At 40.3% G+C, this 19678-nt stretch overlaps 1 protein-coding gene across 2 annotated transcripts in view; it reads right to left on the reverse strand.

The window, feature by feature from the left end:
• Window positions 1-1076: 1076 nt before the first annotated feature.
• The window catches only part of LOC108790310 (cAMP-specific 3',5'-cyclic phosphodiesterase 4D), a 276758-nt gene continuing 258156 nt past the window's right edge, over window positions 1077-19678 (reverse strand). For both annotated transcript variants that reach the window (XM_018560539.1, XM_018560540.1), the window contains 8 exons: window positions 17561-17739; window positions 15409-15507; window positions 15157-15321; window positions 13723-13822; window positions 8697-8851; window positions 4284-4406; window positions 3116-3298; window positions 1077-1554 (listed from right to left, as the gene is read on the reverse strand). In XM_018560539.1, coding sequence (XP_018416041.1) covers window positions 1153-1554; window positions 3116-3298; window positions 4284-4406; window positions 8697-8851; window positions 13723-13822; window positions 15157-15321; window positions 15409-15507; window positions 17561-17739 — 1406 coding nt within the window. In that variant the 3' untranslated portion in view covers window positions 1077-1152. The remainder of the gene's footprint in view (window positions 1555-3115; window positions 3299-4283; window positions 4407-8696; window positions 8852-13722; window positions 13823-15156; window positions 15322-15408; window positions 15508-17560; window positions 17740-19678) is intronic.

The following is a 19678-nucleotide window of genomic DNA, read 5'->3' on the forward strand; positions in this document are numbered from 1 at the left end:
ATCCTTTTCCAATTGGCATGAACTGTTTTTGGATATCTCTTGCAAGCCAGCGGAGTTCAGCCACAGTCAACAAAGGTAATGGCATTCACTATGACATATCTTTGCAAAACATTGAACTTCTGACACATTATCTGCATGGGTGAATCATACAAACAATCCATTGGACAATGTGATCCCTAGTTTGTGGCTGAGAAAAGACTGAGACATTGGTAGTTGTAGAACTGTATGCGCTGAAAAGTTGCCGATGCATTTGTACTGTGCTGCTCAGAACGTTAAAAGAGGTTTAAAAACGAAACTGTACGGAAAGGGTTTCCTGCAAGACAGTGTCCTTAAGAAATATACAGGCATACAAAATAATGAATCTCTACAGTCCGATCAATTGCTATGAAATTCTAAGGTGCAAAAAAATGACCCGGAGACGTCATCCAGTGTAGCACGTTACGTGTACTGAAAACTTGCAAGTTACTCTTTGGAAAAAAAAACAGTGGTGGATGAATGTACCTTTTTTTTTTTTCATTTTTCTGTTTTAAATAGAATACCTCAATATATATTTAATAACAAAAGTAAAAGCTCTACAAAAAAAATCTTTGTATTACATATGATACAAAATGCAGAGGATGTTGCAGCCCAAAGAGCGGCAGAATTTCTAGATTCGTGTTTTCAGTCGTTTTATCAGGAAGACTTAAAATTAGAAAATTTGTGTTAATCTCCACAGCTCAATATCCTGATGCTATACCATCCAAGATGTGTCCCGATAGCAATTTGCCTTTATCTTCTGCTAAACCAGGCCAGCACGTCAGTACTGTGTACTTCTTATTCCTGTTAATGCTTGTTCCTCAATGCACGCAAAGCCACAGGATATTCTTGCCTTTGTCACTGCTCAAGAAACTTTCTGGAGTAGGTGATTATTTTCACTGTCTGCCAATGTTTTCCTGTTAAATTTCCACTGCTGTGGACATGGATTTCGGTTAATATTCCTGAGTGCCAAACTGAGTAAATTAGGTCAGTTTTGATCAACAAACATCCTGGCAGATGAACGTGAGGTGTGAGCATGGTTGAGGCATGTTTCATGCACTTTGGAGACCATTTTCTAAAAAGAAACCAAAAAAAACGAAAACCAAAAAGGGAGATAAGAGAAAGTATTCCACACTGTTACGTGTCGGGGGAATGCTCTCCTTCTAATGCACTAGGTTCTGTCTGGCCTTCCTCCTCTTCCACCTGCTCGTCTAGTGGAATCTCAGCAGATTCAGAGTCCTGTGTACAAAGGGTCTTCGAGTCACTACAGCTGGTGTCTTCTTCTACTTGACTGCCACTGTCCTTTTCTGTGTCCGATTCCCCATCCTCTTCCAGTGTTAGTTCAAACTGGAATTTTTCCGTTTGGCCTTGTCTACCTTCTTCCTGCTCGTCTGGGGCAGGGGACGGACTCTGGGGAATTGTGCTTTGATACCATTCTCGATTGTCCTCTAGTGTGTCCAGTATGTCTTGGGCATCGGGGTGAACAAGATCTGCCCATGTCTCCCACAATGGATGGACAATGTAATCTATGAACCCGACCTGGAACAAAAAAAAGAGTCGGCTAAAAAATGGAATATATAATGCAGAGAAACACAAGCCAAAGTAATAATAATGATGCTGATGAATCTGCTATTAAATATTTTTAGGGTAATAAAATAGTAAAAATATAAAATAGTTCCAATTAGATATTTTGTGAGCAATAATACGATTATCATTCATGATATTATTAATATTATTGATTTGTTTTCTTCTTGCATATTTTATTTATAAGTTGTAATAAAATTGGGTTTATTTAAAAATACCACTTTGCTGGCTAGATGCAGTTTTGTACTTTCTGGCAAAAATTTAGAAGAAACATAATTGATTTGCAAACACCGTGCAAATACAATTTACCATGCAAAAGAACGGAAAAAAACATGTGATGCATTCAATTATTACATTCTCATAAAACCTTAATTGGTTACTAAAAATGTCACACGGTGTATTTAATTTTGTCTTACAAATACAAATTTGCATTCAGGCTTTATTAAAGTGGCGGAACTATCGCCATAGCAACCCAGGCGGCCACAATTGGGGCCCGGCCAAGACTAGGAAAAAAAGGGGTCCCGCTGATACCGTGCAGCCGCCTGGGTGGCTATGGCATTGCAGGCTGCTGTTTGACACAGGTGGCTGTGAGGAGGAATGGACAATCTGTCAGTGATCTGTGCATCGATGTGTTCCTCCTCACAGCTGAGGCTGAGTCAGTGACAGCCAGCAGCTTGGGGTGGAGAAGGTTGGGGGCCCGGCTCCGGTAGCGTAAGAGGAAGCGGGGCCCAGCGACGGTGGAGGAGGCATGGCCCGTCGGCGGCCGATGAGGAATGCGGGGCTTGGAGGTGGAGAAAGCTGACAGCGATTGGGGCTGACAGGTAAGAGGTGTGCAGGGGTGTGACCAGCCCACTGGAAACCCTGCAGAGCCCACCATAGAGAGTCTATGGTGGGCTCTGCAGGGTCACTCGGTTGGGCTGTTTGGGATCTCAGTGGGGCTCTGCAAGGGGCGTAACTAGAAATCACAGGGCCCCATACAAACTTTTGCTATGAAGCCCTGTGATTTCTAGCTACGCCCCTGCTTTATTAGTAGTTAATATCTACATATATTAATAACCGGATGGAGTTTAGAGAAGACTTTTCTGTTTACCAGTTTAACCTCTTAAGCTCCTTCAGAATCCTGACAGCCATTACAAAAGTGAGAATTTTCTCTGTGAGAAAATGATCACTCTTGTGACACCTATCAGGCACTAGTTTAGTGACTAATTACTGTACAGTCATATATGGATTAGATAGTAGATTGGTAAGAACCTAGAAGATGTATGGGATAAGGAAGCGCACCCACACCAGAAGCCAAGCAGGTTGGTGGTACACGTCATGAACCATGATGAACTGTGGCATTTATGTATGACAAAGGGTGTTATGATACATGACCCACCAAAGTTTGAAAATCAACTATATACCCAAAAACTAAAAAAAAAAAACTTTTTACTATATAAGTATTTGAGGTTTACCTAGGTAAATATTGAGGTTTCAATCTGCACATTTTTCAGACTCAAACTGCCTCTAAATTTACCTGTGATTTTTCCACAGAGGCATTGTGCTTGTCACACATAGGGCTGATTTCCATTCCTCGCTCCCTCTCTCGATCTCCCTGCCGGAAGAATTCCTCCATTATCCGGTCTGTCCAATGTCGGTAGAGCTGCAAAGGTTTTGTTGGATTGCTGAGATCTGCACAATGTACCATGTTCTGCAGAACCTAAAATAGAAATGAAAACACCATCACCCGCTGTGATATTAAACAGAAGGCACAAGGCTTCTTTTTCATTTACACTTTGCTTAGCTGTGAAGTGCAGTCTGGAAGAGTCATGTTGTGTGGGATTTAGTCATAACTGGATAAATCAGGAAACAGTCCTCTATTATCCCAAATGTGAAAGAAAGAAGGAGGCTGCTGGTAATCCTTATGTACTAATGCTCTCAGATGGAAAATAAGCACATCATTGTAAAATCACACTCGATAGTATCATATTATTTTGTATTATATCTTATTTTATATTATCCAATCAGGTTACTTAGAAGGAAAAGCTACATGATCATATCAGGTCAGGAAAAAATAAGTCATTATGGCTTTCCAGTATACAAGAACAGCAATGTCTGAAATAAGTCTAATGTTCTCTTTTTAACTACAGTAACCCCATCCCATGCAACTCTCTAGCATGCATTTTCCAATGGATCCAAAAGGAGATGCCAGATTCCCACAGCAGATCTTAATGTGTAAATCCTTGATCATTACAGGTCACTTTCACATTATTTCCAGGCTTGCCTGACTCAAACTGAATGATCCTTTTTTATTATAGTAATGCAGACAAGTTGCATATACAGCAATACATTTGGTGCCCTTTTACGTTTTGCACTGATAAGTGCAAGAGTTAAAACATCCTGTGCTGCAAGCACAAAGAGGAGTCTGACCACGGTTCTCTCACACAAAGCCATGGTCTGGCTCTCTAGTGATCTGCCCCCTTCCCCTCCCCTCCCCTCCCAATCCCTCCTCTAATCAACAGTGCTCTTGCTCCATGTGCAGCACCGTGAATTGGAATGAAGTCTGGGGGTCACATCAAACGGCCGCTTTGTGAAAGAGAGCAGTGGTCAGGGGGACTCTCTGCAGCACTTAACAGCATGTCTGCAGTACAGAAATAAATAAAGGAGGGTTCCAATGGGCTTTAAGCAATGAATATTCCAGTTACCTGTATTCTGTCCGAATAGTTGTCGAGAAGGAGAACCCCCGAACTTGTGACTTTCTTCGTTTCAACCATTGTTTTCAAATCAGCCAGTAGATTCATATGTTTTGACATATCTGTTGCAAGCACCTTGTAAAAGAAAAGAAATGAGAAATGTCTGATCAGGGACTAAAACCATTGCAATGATGCAACAATGAACTATTGCAAAGGTTGGTGTTTTAGAGCATCTCTAGCCAAAATGTTCTTTTAGATTTAGATGAGGTAGGGAGTGGTTACCCTTGTATTTGTCCAATTGGGGATACTTTTCTTCAGTTCCTGTCCTGAAGGCACAACAGAAAGGGAAAGGAAGTCTCTTTGATATGAGGGACAAAACCCTATTAGACAGTTGTCACCAAACAATCTTGGCTAAAAAACAAAATGAAAAGTTTTGGGTGGACATTTACCCTAAACATCAAGAGGTTTAAAAGATGATTATGTAAATCCATGGAAAGGTTTTTGTACACAAGAACATGTGGTGTATAATGCAGGTTACAGTAATCAGAGACTGGGAACCTCGTTGTGACCTCGTTGTGACCTAGGGACAATATTTTTTGTTGGTGCCCCAAGTGAAATGCCGAAATTAGGCCCACCGACCCGAGGATTCATACCGCTTGTCTGGTGCAGGGTTTGTGCAGCTGACAGCATTGTGCCTGCACTGAGGAATAATGAATACGGCCAGGCAGGAGGAATGGCAAAGAATGCAAACGCTGTAATAAGCGGAAACAACATGACACCAGGAATCATCTGACAAATGACAAGTAGGTCAGGCAGAGAGCTGCGAGTCTAACGCCGGGAATAAGAGCAGGAAGAGTTTACAAAATTGTCAATGACTCTCTTCCAGCTGACAGCAGTCTCATTCATCCCATTGTTGTCTGATATAGTCCAGATTCATCTTTTCTAACCATCATGTCTAGTATATTTCATGTCCATTCTTCATTTTCTCATATTTATAGATGAACCCAAGGCAGACAGCTAATGTAGTCCTAATATTAGGACTACATTTTCACTAGGTGTGAATGTGCGATTTGGTATTCCTGTTGCAGTAATCCCCAATCTCCTGTTTAAATGCGGCCAATGTCCCCCATTAAAGTTAATCAAAATGTAGATTAAGAATATTATAAGGAGTTTAAATGAAAAAAGGTCTAAGGTGTTTATCTGAACAGCATATATGTGGAATTTAGAAATCTGTACTTGGTCATGGTGGCAGAAGAGCAGGCCATCTTAGCATGAAGATCTTTGCCCGGATATATAAAGGTGATAGCAGTTTGGGGTAGATTTACTCTTTAATGGTTGTTCATTTAAGCTGTGGTTTTGTACCTAACCTCTGGGTTTCATAGGTTATAATATGAAAAACCAGCACTTTATCAAGCGGTCTTCCTCAGCACTGTTAAGTACTACAGAAGTACGATTGTAATGCTGCTACACAAGACAAAAATACTCCAATGCTACCCAGACCAGACAGAAGGCAGGAGCAGGAGTAAAAATCATCACTCCATGCATCTCATTTTTATGTATTTACAATGACAGGTATTCTTTAAATAACACAAACATCTGATACATCTACCCAAGTGGCACCAAGGTTTAGAGCAGTACATTGGGTCAGTAAATACATTTTGACAAATACAAGCAATGTGAGATATATGACGGGGGCTTCTCAGCTGCCTCATGTTATTTCTATATACAAGGTGGATGAAAACAAGAAGAAATGTTCCTGTGAAGAATGCAGAAAATATACCGGCTATCACACCTTCTGCACGAGATGAGGAGTATTTTAGTCATCGCATAACAGTAAGACATCCTAAAATCACAGACTGCCAGTAACTGCAATACTAGTTGGATAAAAACTATGGACTTGTAAAAGGTCAGTCAGCCTAATAGGTGGGGCCTGGCAAGCCGAGTAAGCCATTGCTGATCTCACTGACATAATTCCCAGGTATGGTCCTGTCCACCTGGAAGTTTTGGGCGTTACTGTTCATTTTTACATGTTCCAACACCTGATGTTGTGTTCTTCATTATATAAAATATATATCAAAAAAATCAAACAGTGAAAGTGGGGACCACAGCAGGTGTGCAGACCTGGGAATTTGAACACACATATCTTATTGATAGAGTCCTCCCCTACAGCATCAACCAAATACTGAATCATAATTTGTGGCTAGGATATCAATTTTATAGTCCTGTGCAAGGCAGAGTATGTCCCCACACACAGATGCCATGAGGATGCCCACAGATTTCAAGAGAGGTCACTAAGCTTCTCTCACAAACGAAAAACTTATAGAGGCCGAGGTAGGGTATCTAGGGGTCCCATAAACAGTGACAACATAGGGGAGGCTTCCAGATCCCAAGGGAGGGTCTGATTTCCCACACACAGGATCCCTTTGAGTGATGCAATGAGATCCCTCTAGCACCAGGGAGCAGGATAAGCCTATAGACAACTCTGTCACTGGACTGAGGACTTGCCTCTATAAGTAGTAATGCAGAAACATAACTGCAGAAGGCTGTACATCAGAACTGGTGCCTGGACCAATTAACCAATATCCAATTGTAAGGATGCAGAGGGAGTTCATTTTTACAATAAGCCACTACTGAGAGTAATGCATAGGTTGGCACTGCTGGCCTTTTACTGCTCTAATGCTAGTTGTCTTAGTCAGGCTGATCTAATGGATCAATGCTTTTTTAGTCACTCTTAAGATTTGAAGCCAGGGACAGCCATGCAACTAGCATTCTCCTACAGAGGTCAGTGTTGGAAGCCCCAGTATTAATAATATGACAAATGTCCTTTAAATCAGGCTAGCCGCTGCTTACTCAGGCTCGAACAATCAAATCTTAAGCTTGCCAAACATCTATAGATTGTCTGCACATTTTATATGGTCAGATGGAAAAAGTGCAACAGATTCCTCCATTTACACTAAACTGTGTGGATGGAGGAATCTCCCACTGGGGCTAAGCTTCAGTATCTTGCTAGTTGGCCCCGTTGGCTCTCAAAACACCCGAACAATGTCTGCATCCAATCAGATTGTTCAGGTATTTTCAGAGCCAGAGGGGCCGACTAGCAAGATACTGAAGCTTGGCCCAGTGGGAGATTCCTCCATCCACACAGTTTAGCGTAGATGGAGGAATCTGTTGCACTTTTTCCATCTGACCATAGAAAGTCTGCAGATAATCTATAGGTGTATGGCCAGCTATGCATTAGTTGCAGGTTGCCAGAAACTTCAGGCATCCCCAAAAATGGTTCCTCACTGAAGTCTACTATATGTGATCCATAAAATGATCCCTGCTGTGAGCAACGCTGGTGTTTTGCAAATATGCCCCTGCATGTTTCAGTGTTTTGTGGACTTAGTAGTCTGGAATATATTGTAGCTAAAGTATCATTAATTTTTTACCACACAAAAAGGGAAAACCATGTACTACAGTGTGGTGTGGTGTGGTGGGCCTTACTACTGTATTGAAAGTATTTTCTATTTTGCCTTAAGGAACATGTAATCCCTCTCATCTGATCCACGCTCCTGGCTAGTTGAAAGGTAAAGGCCGCAATTCCAATAGCAGGATTTCATGTAATAAACAACTTAAATTGGTCCTCCCTGACCTATATTTGCTTGCTACATGGAGCTAGGAACTCATGATGCATAACACATTAAGAAGAAATCACTAGCCATTCTTATTTCTGAACATAGTACCAAGGGATTGTGCAGAATGTCTTCCCGACACACTTTTCTCCATCAACCTTGCTCATAGTACACACTCTCCTTTTTCAAAGTTTCTAAGTGAAACTCGTTTCAAAGTGTGTCATGATGGGACTTTTTTCCCTCCTATGTACCTTTGGGAATTCAGGAAAAAACAACCTTTCACGTCTTCAATTTTTCTACGCTGGTTTTCTTTTGCTATGCTATCCCTGTAAATACTTACAGTACTGAGGCACTTCTCAGGTAAGGTTTTAGAGTATTATAATTTATTTCCAGTTTGTGGGAAAAAAGTGGACCCTTGTCATACACAGGCATGCACCTGCCTGGAATGGTACCTGACCCCAGCGTACTACACTGTTCAACTCCACTAAAAGCCATAAAAACATCTGCCTCCAATGGAGACAAGTGGATGCAGAATGGCATAGGAGTAGCAGAGCAGTCTACAGTCTTATGCACTTTGTATTTGAATGTGGGGTAGAAAGGACACACTCCTCTTTGCAAAAGGAACCCATGGCATGCAGCTGCCTTACGTGTATACATTACACAGAAGAATTATGGGCATATTTGCTTTGTTTGAATCCCACATTATGGTATAAACCATAATTCCCCTTTTCCAGTAATACATTTAAGCATTGTCTATGGAAGAGCAAGACCAAACAGAACATAAAGCTACTGCTGGATAAGAGAGTTTACTTACTATGTCAATGACCATTTTCCGTAATGATTGTCTCTGCTTTTTGGTCAAGTTCTGGAAAATGTCACAGTTCTCTTCTTGTAGCAGCTTGAAACCCACAGCTAAATGGTGGTTCTCCAGAACAGATGAGTCATTGTACATCAAGGCTAATTCTGAGTCTGGAACAAAATCAAAGAACATTTTAGCAGACGCAACACAAGGGATTGAAAGGGGGAAACAAAATGTCAAAAGCATGTCTGTGTTAATTATAGGATATGATTGCCTGATTGCTTCAATTGCAATGAAGCAGCATGAATCCATACAAATAAGGACAGGTCTGACGTGATAAATGATAGCTGCAGTGTCATGTGGAGCACGCACTTATTACCCGACAGAAATCACGGAGTTGGATCTTTAATCATACTGGTCGAGGCATGCCGCAAGCCTCAGCCTATCGCACCTGTTTTATGACCTGCACTACTAGAAACACTCAGCGTGATATGAAGGACATGAAGGTCTGCAGCATCTAAACATCATCAAGGCCCATCTAACTAATGGAATGCAGAACTGCAAATGCTCTGATTCGAGGGACAAGTTGTTATGGTCTGCTCTTTTTGTCCCTGCCTCTGGTTTTCAGTACTAAGTAAGTGTCACGCAGTCGCTTTTCTCGTACTCTATTCAATCCTAATCTTCTATTTAAAGTAGTATTACGCTCAATAACTTTCTTCAATAAAGAATCCAGTAAAAGTATTTCTTTGAATTTAAAACTGATTCCAATTGAAATGATTCCAAACAGCTGGCTCCAACTCTCTCAGCTCGACTTTCCTGAACTTCCTGTCAGTAGATCACAACGGACAGCACAGTCTTGACCAGCCGTCCATTTACTAGCTTGGAGAAGGAGGAGAGATGAAGGAGGAAAAGGAAGTAGAGAGCAGGGGAGTGGCTTGTCCTGCTGTGTCTGTGTGTTTGTGGTTATCAGCACACACAAGGGTGGCCTTATAGAACCCTGCAAGGTAAAGGAGCCAACCTAAAACGGGATATCAGGGCCAGCGCTCAGGGGACCAGCTGATTCTGCAGAAAACGAAAACTTTTAAACATCAAGGAGTGGCATCCATTGTAAGTAATGTAATCAGCAGTGGAATTAGTTAAAAACATTGTGTTTTAAAATATTAAGTTAAAGTAGATGTAAACCCCAACAAAGTCATCGATTCTGCTAAAACACTGAAAGTGGAATTTATCAAAACTGGAGCAGTTGCCCATAGTAACCAATCAGCTTCTCTCCTTCATTTTAAAATCTGAACTGAAAAAAGCTGATTTGTTACTATGGGCAACTGCTCCAGATTCTGTCTGCTCCAGTTTCGATACATTCCTCTATGAGGACATAAATAATTGCCATGTTTTTCAAAAGTTTATCCTTTACTTCATCCTTTGTTTCATCTCAGTGTTGCTGATCTCCTCCTTGCAGCCAAGGAGATTGTGATTACATCTACTTTAAGGTACACCCCATTTAAACATGAACATACTGCAATAAAATCACTTGGATACAACCCAACACTCATGTTCTAAGTTTCATTCTGACAATCATCTTTTGTCAGTGGTTACCATGTTCAGAAAAACTGAAATTTTCATAAAGTATCACTTAAAATGCAGGTTCCTGGGTTCTGAGCACTACCCCTATAGTTCTGAGAGAGAGTGCACAGCATAGATTTATGTGGCAATAGGCTTCAATCCCACCCAGAAGCAATTCAAAGCCTGCAGAATAGGGATGAGCCCAGGTTCAGACCACCAAACCAGGTTTGAACCCAAGCTCTTCTAAACCTGGAAGCTACATTGGGCATGCACCCAATTAACTGCAGCCGGGGAATTGCCCCCACAGCTGCACATAAACAAAGGAGCGGGGTGCTTGTGCTGACATAATTGACCACATGACCATATTAGGTTGATTTCATGGAACAAATATAGCCATCTACCCATACAAGGTCAATGATGTCACAGCATCCCACCCCTTTGTTTACATACTGCTGATTGGGCGGCAGCAGGAAGAGCTTTCTTCTGTGTTCAGAGAAGCTCACATTCCTTCCGAACCTAAGCCCATCCCTACTGGAGAATCGGTCTGCAATGGTTGATATAGAACTCATATTAACAATACACCTTTGTAGAGCTTTCAGAACAGAATTCTCAGGATGACCAATTAATATTTTATTTCATGGCATTGCTTTTTCCTTACAATAATAATAATTCTAAAATATTAATGATAAAAAAATCATAGCTGTTCATCAATTGTTATATTTATTATTATATTGTTATAGAACAAGCACTGCAAATCATATTTTTGGGGCTTTTTTTTTTTTTTATTTGCTGCAGACATCTGCCTAAATATCATAACATTAAGCTTATCACTGACGCAACCCAGAAGCACAATTACTTATAGTAGTGGTCGCCAAGCCCATGGCTAGGAGAGGGCTTGAAGAGGTTAAATCGATGAATAGTCTATGTAACAGCACAGGCCGCCCCTCTCCTATATTCTCCACTCATTTGCAAAGTATGAGTCACCACATTGATTTTTGCACTCCAGGGTATCCCTCTGGTTACCAGGCACACAGCCGAACTCCAAGAATTATATTTAGGCACCGGGAACACAAAATGTTGAGAATTCCACACAAAAAAACCCTGGACATTGAACACAGGACTGATGGGGGTTCCAGAGATAGGTAGGATATGCAAACTGGAGCAACTGTGAGACTACAAGTGCCAGGTAGACAGCAGAACTGTATGCAGGGCCTTGTAGTTCCTCCATGACGACATTTCCTCTTTTGCCTTGGGTAGCTTACCAAACAACATTAGAACCATCCTTTGCTCTGTCTCTTCCCTGTCATGTTTGTGTAATAAATGGGAGGCAAATTGCAGGAAAGTGCAGATCACAATAATCTGTATATTCCGAGCCAACCATAAACACATGTCACACAAATGGGAAGAGAGTCCACTTTGATCACTTGTTTTCATTGCCAAATAAATCAGGAAATAACAGCAGCTGCAATGTGATTCATATGACATACTGTACATCTTCAAACACACTGGCACTGAGAAAGGCCATTTCATTAAGGCCTAATAGTGAATTATAACTCTTTATTTTACATTGTACTGAATGTATTACTGGTACACTCCCAAAGTTCTATATTTGTTCATTTAGAATTGTATTACTTCCACATATAAACACAAAACAAGGGTGCATTATCTGCTTGTTAAATCCCTATAGTTGCTGATATCCTCATCCTTTAAAAGGCAATGAAACTGAGCCTTTAAAAAAAATGAAACGAGAAGGACGTTTTAAAGCATGGTATCAGCGTGGAAGGGTTAAATCATCTGTCAGGGTTTTATTGCTCGTGACGGGATGGCCAGTAATCCAAAATGAAAAACATGTGAACTCTACTGAGGTCATAGATGCAAAAGTAGAAAAAACAGACATCACTCCACTGACATTTCGGGAACACATAGGTCCCTTTTCTCAAGATGACAGACAAATGTTCATATGTCTGTCACCTTGAGAAAAAGGACCTGTGTGTCTTCCATGTTTAAAAAAGCATCACCTGTGGCCTTTCTGATGGGTACAAAATCTGGAATAAAAACCTAGTTGTGCAAGGAGGAAAGCTTGAGAAGCAGAACATGAAATTCATCATTCATTTGTTAATAATCTTTTATCATAAAAAGCCAACAATGCTGGTTAAGCAGCGAGCAGGTTTATCCAGCATTTGTAGCTCCGGGATGCCTCTAGTTGTATCAGTCTAGTACAAGCTTTATTCTTTGTACCCACTAGATATGTTGGACTTTTAGGATACAAGAGTCTAAATAAAATTAAATATGGACATCATACATTCTGGTTTTGGCACTTTACCCCTTGCTCACCCTCTCCCTACTTGAGTAAAGTGTGACCCCCTGGGCGAGCTGCTATAAGCTGGCTATACTCTTGTAGATTTTCATACGAAAGATCTCTCTCTGCCAACTAATAATGCCATTAGACACTTGACAAGTGTCGATCGAAATTTTCTTTCAATTTTGGAATAAATTGAGTTTCCGAACAAAAACCAGATTCACGGTTAGTGAATTCACTGTTCAATTACGTTCGGCAAAAAAAAAATTCTATCCTTCTAATTTTTTCATCACTATGATCTAAATAGATCGTCGATTTGACCCCATCAACTAAAAGAAAGTTCTTTCACATAAAAGTTCTTTAAAAAAATCTAAGCAGTGTATGGCCTGCTTAAAGGATAATTAAACCCTCAGCTTTTTTTGCATAGATCTTCTGCTTGCAAGCAGTAGATCTATGCAAAAAGTGAAAAAAAAACACGCTTTTAAAAGGGTTAATACTTACCCCGTGTCTTCCCCGCGCACTCCCGTCCGAAAATGTGAAAACTCTCGGGCGGCCGCAAAGCATCTTGGGGCGGGCGCATGCGCAGATCACATTTTCTGCCGGGACGCGAGGAGAGACACAAGGTAAGTCTATGGACGGCGTGCACCCGCATGCAGACACCGTGGGACAGGAAGTGCCAGGAAGCTGCGAGGAGTCCCGCCGCAACACTGGAGGGACAGATGAAAACATCAGGAAAGAAGAGGAAGATCGGATTAAGAGACGTCATTAAAAGGTAAGTGCTAACATTAACATTGGGGGGAAAAACATTTTTGCCTTTAATGTCACTGCTTAAAACCGGCCTGAAAATAGCCACTGCTATAAGAAATCCAGCACCCAACACCTTACTCCTACTTTCTGCAATAAAAACCTGACACTTCGGACTCTTCCCCACTCTACAAATCTTAAACAAAAAAAAAAGTCAGGTGAGTACACAATAGGTTAAGGTGGCCAGCAGCTGGGAGGCTATGCTGGAGCTTGTAGTTCTTCAGCTGGAGATTAGGCTTTCCCCATTCTGGTAAAAAAACAAAACAACTACATATATATACATATCTTTACCAAATATGGAACTAATTATATCATTCTTTCAAGAAACGTATATTCTTCTAGTGACACGCCAGGCAATGTATATTTGTGTAAACGTACTTGTGTTGATAAGAAATTGATTGGAGACGCCAGGATGATCAACATCATGTATTGCACTTGCAAAGATTGCAGCGAGAATTTCCAGGTCTGTGAAAACAGCCTAAAAATAAAAATAGTAAAATTCCAGCATGTTAATATCACAGACGTGGCAGTGGTATTCTATGAAAGCATAATAACAGTGGAGAGTCCCCCCATAGTTCTCATATACTCTGAAAGCCTCAGTCTGTACTCATAGCTCCCTATTCAGGCTCAGTTCAGCAGCTTTTACTAGAACCCACTCAATGCCTCTAAAGGGCTTTATTTAAGAGATTTAGAAAATTACAGCAGGTGCAGTTTTAAATGGAAAGGTCTTTCCATAACATTAAAATTACAGAATGGCTATTGTAGCAATTAAAAACAGTATGCTATATTCTTTTTTTTACGATGTCTTAAATTTTTTTACGGGAGTTTTAAAGTAAACCTGTAAAGTAAGCTCAAAAACTGAGGGCTTGCTTTAAAGTTTATTTACCGTTTCTTAAAGGAGAGCTATGGTGCAACCTTTTTTGCCCATAGTTCTCTTCAGGGTCATGGGAGGATATATACTGTGTCCTCCGGTGACCCAAAACTCAGTATATAGCGCGCAATATGCTAAAGCGCAGGTCCGTTCGACAGCCGAGATGGGTCCCGACAATACTGTACAGAACTCCCTTGCTAGCTGATTGACAGCCAGCTCCGCCTCTCTAGAGGCAGAGCCAGCTGTGCATGCCCCTTCCCCCATCTGTTCCTCCAGTCAATGCTGGAGAAACAGAGGGGTGGCAATTCCTGCAGGGAGTGGTGACTGACAGTCACAGCTCTCTGCAGGGAGAGGATCGGGAAGTGAACGATCGGCGGTGTGTGTTCGCTGACTTCCCGATCAATAGAGCCGACTTGCGACAGCTTCATTCTGGCTGGTCGACTTGAATTATGCGGATGAGTGTTTTTCACTCACCCCATCATTCTCCTTTGAGAATATAAAAACACTTGCGTATCCATGGCCTGGCCTCAGGTTCACTTTGAGGCACCTACAGGACAACTCTGAGGACAGCAGAGTAAAACAGGCCACAAAAAATGACTATATTTTACTTATTTTTTGCAGTTTCTGTCCTTCTTTGAGCTGAAGCAGGACAAGATGCAAGAGCTGCTGAAAAGATTAATGGAACTCCCAAGAGGGAAAGCAATAGCAGCCAGATCATATTTTTCTGAAAAACCTCTATTTACCCACAATTGAATGTTTGGAATCAGAGCACATCAATGGTTATTTATCAAAGTTGATGAAATTAGAGCTGTGTTTACTGCACAGAAAATTATCAGATTTTTCTCGAAGGGTCAATACATTTTTTTTCTACAGAAATTGAGAATAAAGTCCTACTGGTAGCTATGCAATAGTGGCCAGGATGACTACTGAGCAGTTCATACCTCCAAAGCTGGCGTGGAAAGCAGCACATGAGTAGACTGAGCAACATCCGCTGCATGTATGTTATTATGGTAAGCCACATCGGCGTGATAATGATCTTCTAGAGTCATTAAGTATGTTACTAAAGTGTCTGTCGGTATTTTAAATGTCTTCAACAGATCCCGTTCCTGCAGAGAGAATACAGAAAGAAAGCATTGATATACGGAGAGGTAAGCAAGCAAGAGTCGGCCCAGAAAAACAATGTATTTATATACCTGAAATATTGTGTGCATGACGACTGTGAGAGGTCGGTTTCCGGAATAATCAGTTACTTTAAAAACATTAAGGCCCCATTTGTTCACATCTTCAAGTTCCTGGTGGAGAGTAAAAGGAGGAAATTAGAGAGAACAGTTAAAAGCAGTCACATGGAGCCGTCGTATGGAAAGTTTGGAATGGCCGTAAGACTGAAGCCTTTATTCCCCAGCTAGAGGCTTTGTACATGCAGTATGGAACATTCTGTCAGAGCCATCCTAGATGATCATTCAAAGAACAAATGGTGTGTAGGAGGATGCCATTAATTAATTACCACAGTGCATGAAAAAAAAATATTAGGATTGCCAAAAATATTAGAAATCTGAATAAAACTAGCTACCAGGATAGACAGCAGAGAACATTTAAAACTGGCCCTGAATTGTGAGCAGGCTATGGTGGTCTGTATAATCTGTGATTATATACAAAAGGAGAAAATCTACTGCGCATGGACTACAAATGACTAAAAAGCAAAAATAATAATATTGATAATAATAATATCTATATAAATATCTATATAGATATTAATATCTATATAGATATCTATATAGATATATATCAAAGCCATGTCCCTAAAATACCATTGTTAAAAAATGTATATATAAAATTCCATGGTAATGTTAATCCCCCTGAAAAACCCAACAATCAAAAAAAAACCCCTAAAAAAAAATTAAAATTAAAAGCTGTATCCCTTTAAAAGACCATTTATTCTACATAGTAAGGTATATAAGGAGACAGCATCCTCTCTTTGCATGTTCAATATATAAATTCTATCACAGTGATATATCAGACCATATGGATCCTAGTTGTTATTGAGTCGACATCTTATGATATAATAGTCAAACATCAGTGCAGACCATTTCATGGAATCCACCTATTATTTGTGGTACTTTGTTTACAAGTAAATGTGCACATGTATAATCGTGAATTCTATATACATTTGGTTGGATTCCGATGTAGGAATGCTTTCTTGGATTATGGGATGCATAGTGGATTCACGGTTTATTTTTAGAGGGAGTTAAATGGTCTCTTAGAGGGATACAGCTTTGAAGTTTTTCTGTTTTTGGCTGTTGTAGTCCAGAATCATTATATTTTCTCCTTTTTTTATATTGCGTGTTAGTTATACTGGTGACTCCAGTCTTATTATTATTATTATTATTATTATTCTTGTGTTTTGGCCAGATTAAAAGGCTTTAATCAGTGATGATATATGTAATGAACTAAGAATATAGACATACTAGATGATTAAAAAGGCAAGCTTTTTAATAGTGTGTGTTTCCGTCTCTGTAATGTGTATGTAAACCTAAAGTCTATTTTTCAGTGTGTTTGGCATCATGCCTCAATTTTTGGGAATCTTTTCAAAAACTTAACCTGGAGATCCTGCCAGAAGGAGCAGTTCTTGTTGCAGGCTGACAATGCTACTGATATTTGAGAGGCAGTGGCTTGTCAGCATGCAACAGCAAATAATTTCAAGAGATTCACCCAATTTTTGTTTTTGCCGTGGGAGCTCCTTCATTGGGCTACCTATCAGATCTGTACATGCCTCCTGCAGAACTGAAAGACAGCCCAATGGCCAAGTGAAGGAGCATGCACAAAATGCTGATAAATGCTGCTACTTATTAGTAGACAGTATCTTGCCAACTGTCAGCCTTCAAAGGAAGTGCAGTTCCTGGCAGGATCTCCATGTAAAAGCCAGGTAAAGTCATTCTTAGAATGAATGGAATCCCCTGTATTTCTCTCACTACAGGTTTCTTTAATGCATTCTTGACAATAAGGTTTTTTGGCAGAGGGTGGAGACATCACTGTTTATTGCCCAAGGAGCATCATACATGAAGAGACGCCACAGTCTTCTAAAGTGTCCACATGTGTCATGTGGTTCTGTACATCTCTTATGCACCAGTCAAAGTCAAGTGAAGACTATGTATTACCCATTGAGCCTCTTTTTACAGGTTCTATAAAAGTTTTAAAAAATGACATATGTGTGTTTTGATCTTGATACATTGGTGGTTCATGGACCACTGGCAATCTCTGTCTATACATGTTCTGTTATGCTAATTTTTCCCTTTGTGTGTATAAGGAGCAGGCATACATTTTGGGGGCACAAACCAACTATCTTACCTTGGCTAGAGAATCTTCATTTTCACTTTTGACTCCAAACCTGGGAATACTTGAGTTTGTGAGACTAGAGCTGTGCATTAGTTTCTTCACACCACTAATCTGAGACATAGGTCTCTTCTTCTTTTCCTTTTCTTTTTCTTTTTGGGCCAGTGTTGGCATCTCCACTTCATGTTGTTTATCTAAATTGTGAAAGGTAATTATAAGTAATGTTGTACACTAGATTTTCATTGTGGTAAATGTCACAATAAGCATTACCACACATGCCACCCAACGCAGTAATTCCAAACTCCAGTGGTAAAATAAATGCATACGTGCACAACTGAAGCAAAGCTCTTCCTGAAGACTGGGCTTTCCATTTTTAAACTAGAATCACCCTAGCGCTCAATTAAAGTGCAACTGAAGCCAAACATTTTTTTTTTTAAAGTTTTGTACAGAGTGGAAAGGGATTAGAATACCTGTCAGAGTTTTCCTGCTGTCTGTTAGAGAGATTGCCACGCTCTATTTGTTCTGATGACCGTTATCTTTGAAACGGTGGTCACCAGAACAGGAGTAGATCAGACATCTTCCAAAAGGTCACAAGTCTTGGTGACCCTGCTGACCACCAGGGATTTCCTCTCACTTCCTCTAGTGGCCATCAGACAGGAAGTGAAGGGAAATCTCCCCAATGGGACACCGATGAAAAAAAGCTGGCAGGCTTATAACCTTCCCTTAATTTCTCCAAAAACGACTAAGTAGGGATATCTTTATCTTTCATTTTATTCTCTGTTGCTGATGAAGAAGCCCACATACAATAAAGTGGACACAATCAATACTTCACAACCCTGAGCAGGACAAGTTATAAACATTATATGACTTTTTTAATAATATACCATTGGGCCTGTGTTGACAGACTTTGGGCTTGTGCTGATGGCTTGTTTGACATCAGTTTGGACACTTCTGAGATCATTAAGAATTTACTGAAAGGTGCATTTGACCTGCTTCAAACAGGTTTTGCATTCTCAAAGGCTTGTATAAGAATGCAAAACCTGTTTAAAGCAAACACAAGTCCTTCAACCCAAGCGTCTATATCATGTATTTAAGGTATTAAAGAAGAACTCCTGAAAAACGTTTTCTTAACCCTTGCAATGGTGCTACCCCTGCACTGCAAGGGTTAAGTGCTCATTTTTGTTTAGGTGCTAAAATAACAAAGTTATACTCACATGAAGTTCTGAGTCGGCCAGCCTGTCTTATCCTATGCTGCAGCATTGGAATTTTCCTCAGTGTCCTAACATCTATACACGGGTATAGGTGTGATGATTTGCAGGATTTTAGACCGCTGCAGAGAAGGGGGAGAGAGTCTCCAGGGACCAGTCTAAGAACAAGTCAGCTCAGAGCGCCAGGAGAGTATAATTATTATTTTTTGAACCTAGACAAAATGAGCAGTTTAGCCTTGTGGTGCGGGGGGGTGGGGGGGGGGGTTAATATTGGGTAAGGGGTAATAAAAATTGTTTCTGGAGTTTTTAAAAAAAAATGTGACTATTAAAAAAGAACATCAAGCATGCAGACCGGCAGTACAAAGTGAACCGATCCAGGCTTACAATTTAATTTACAAACTTCCCTGATTGAAAGAATACTTCCAATTGGCTACTACGAGTTACTGTGCTTTGCCTTACTGAGTACCTTTGTTCCTATGTTCAGGTGTGTACAAATTTAAGCTTATTCAGAATTGAGGAATTCAAAGCAATACTGCTATGCCCAATTCAGTAATTCCCACCAAACAATCAGAAATGATTATAATATGACTACAGAGAGATGAAACGGATCAGGGATTAAGCTTTGCACATTATCTCCACTTTTGCACTTTCTGAATTGCATAAACACAGCGTCTAATAATCTTTTAGTTTTGTATTATTATAATCCATTATACAGCATATTGAAGTGTAAATCATGCCATTATTGAGCAAAGGCCTCGGCTCATATATATACGTGGCTTCAATAATTGGGCTCCATCATTGTGAGCATGTGCAAGCTTTGATATTTATGATTTCAGGCAGATCAACACAGTTTAGATAGATCAAGGAGGAAAGTCCTAAATGCAACTGTCAGGTCAAGCCAAGCAGAAGCACAAACATGTCCAAA

The sequence above is a fragment of the Nanorana parkeri genome, unplaced genomic scaffold, assembly GCF_000935625.1.
Source record: "Nanorana parkeri isolate BGI_ZX_2015 unplaced genomic scaffold, ASM93562v1 scaffold463, whole genome shotgun sequence".
NCBI lineage: Eukaryota > Metazoa > Chordata > Amphibia > Anura > Dicroglossidae > Nanorana > Nanorana parkeri.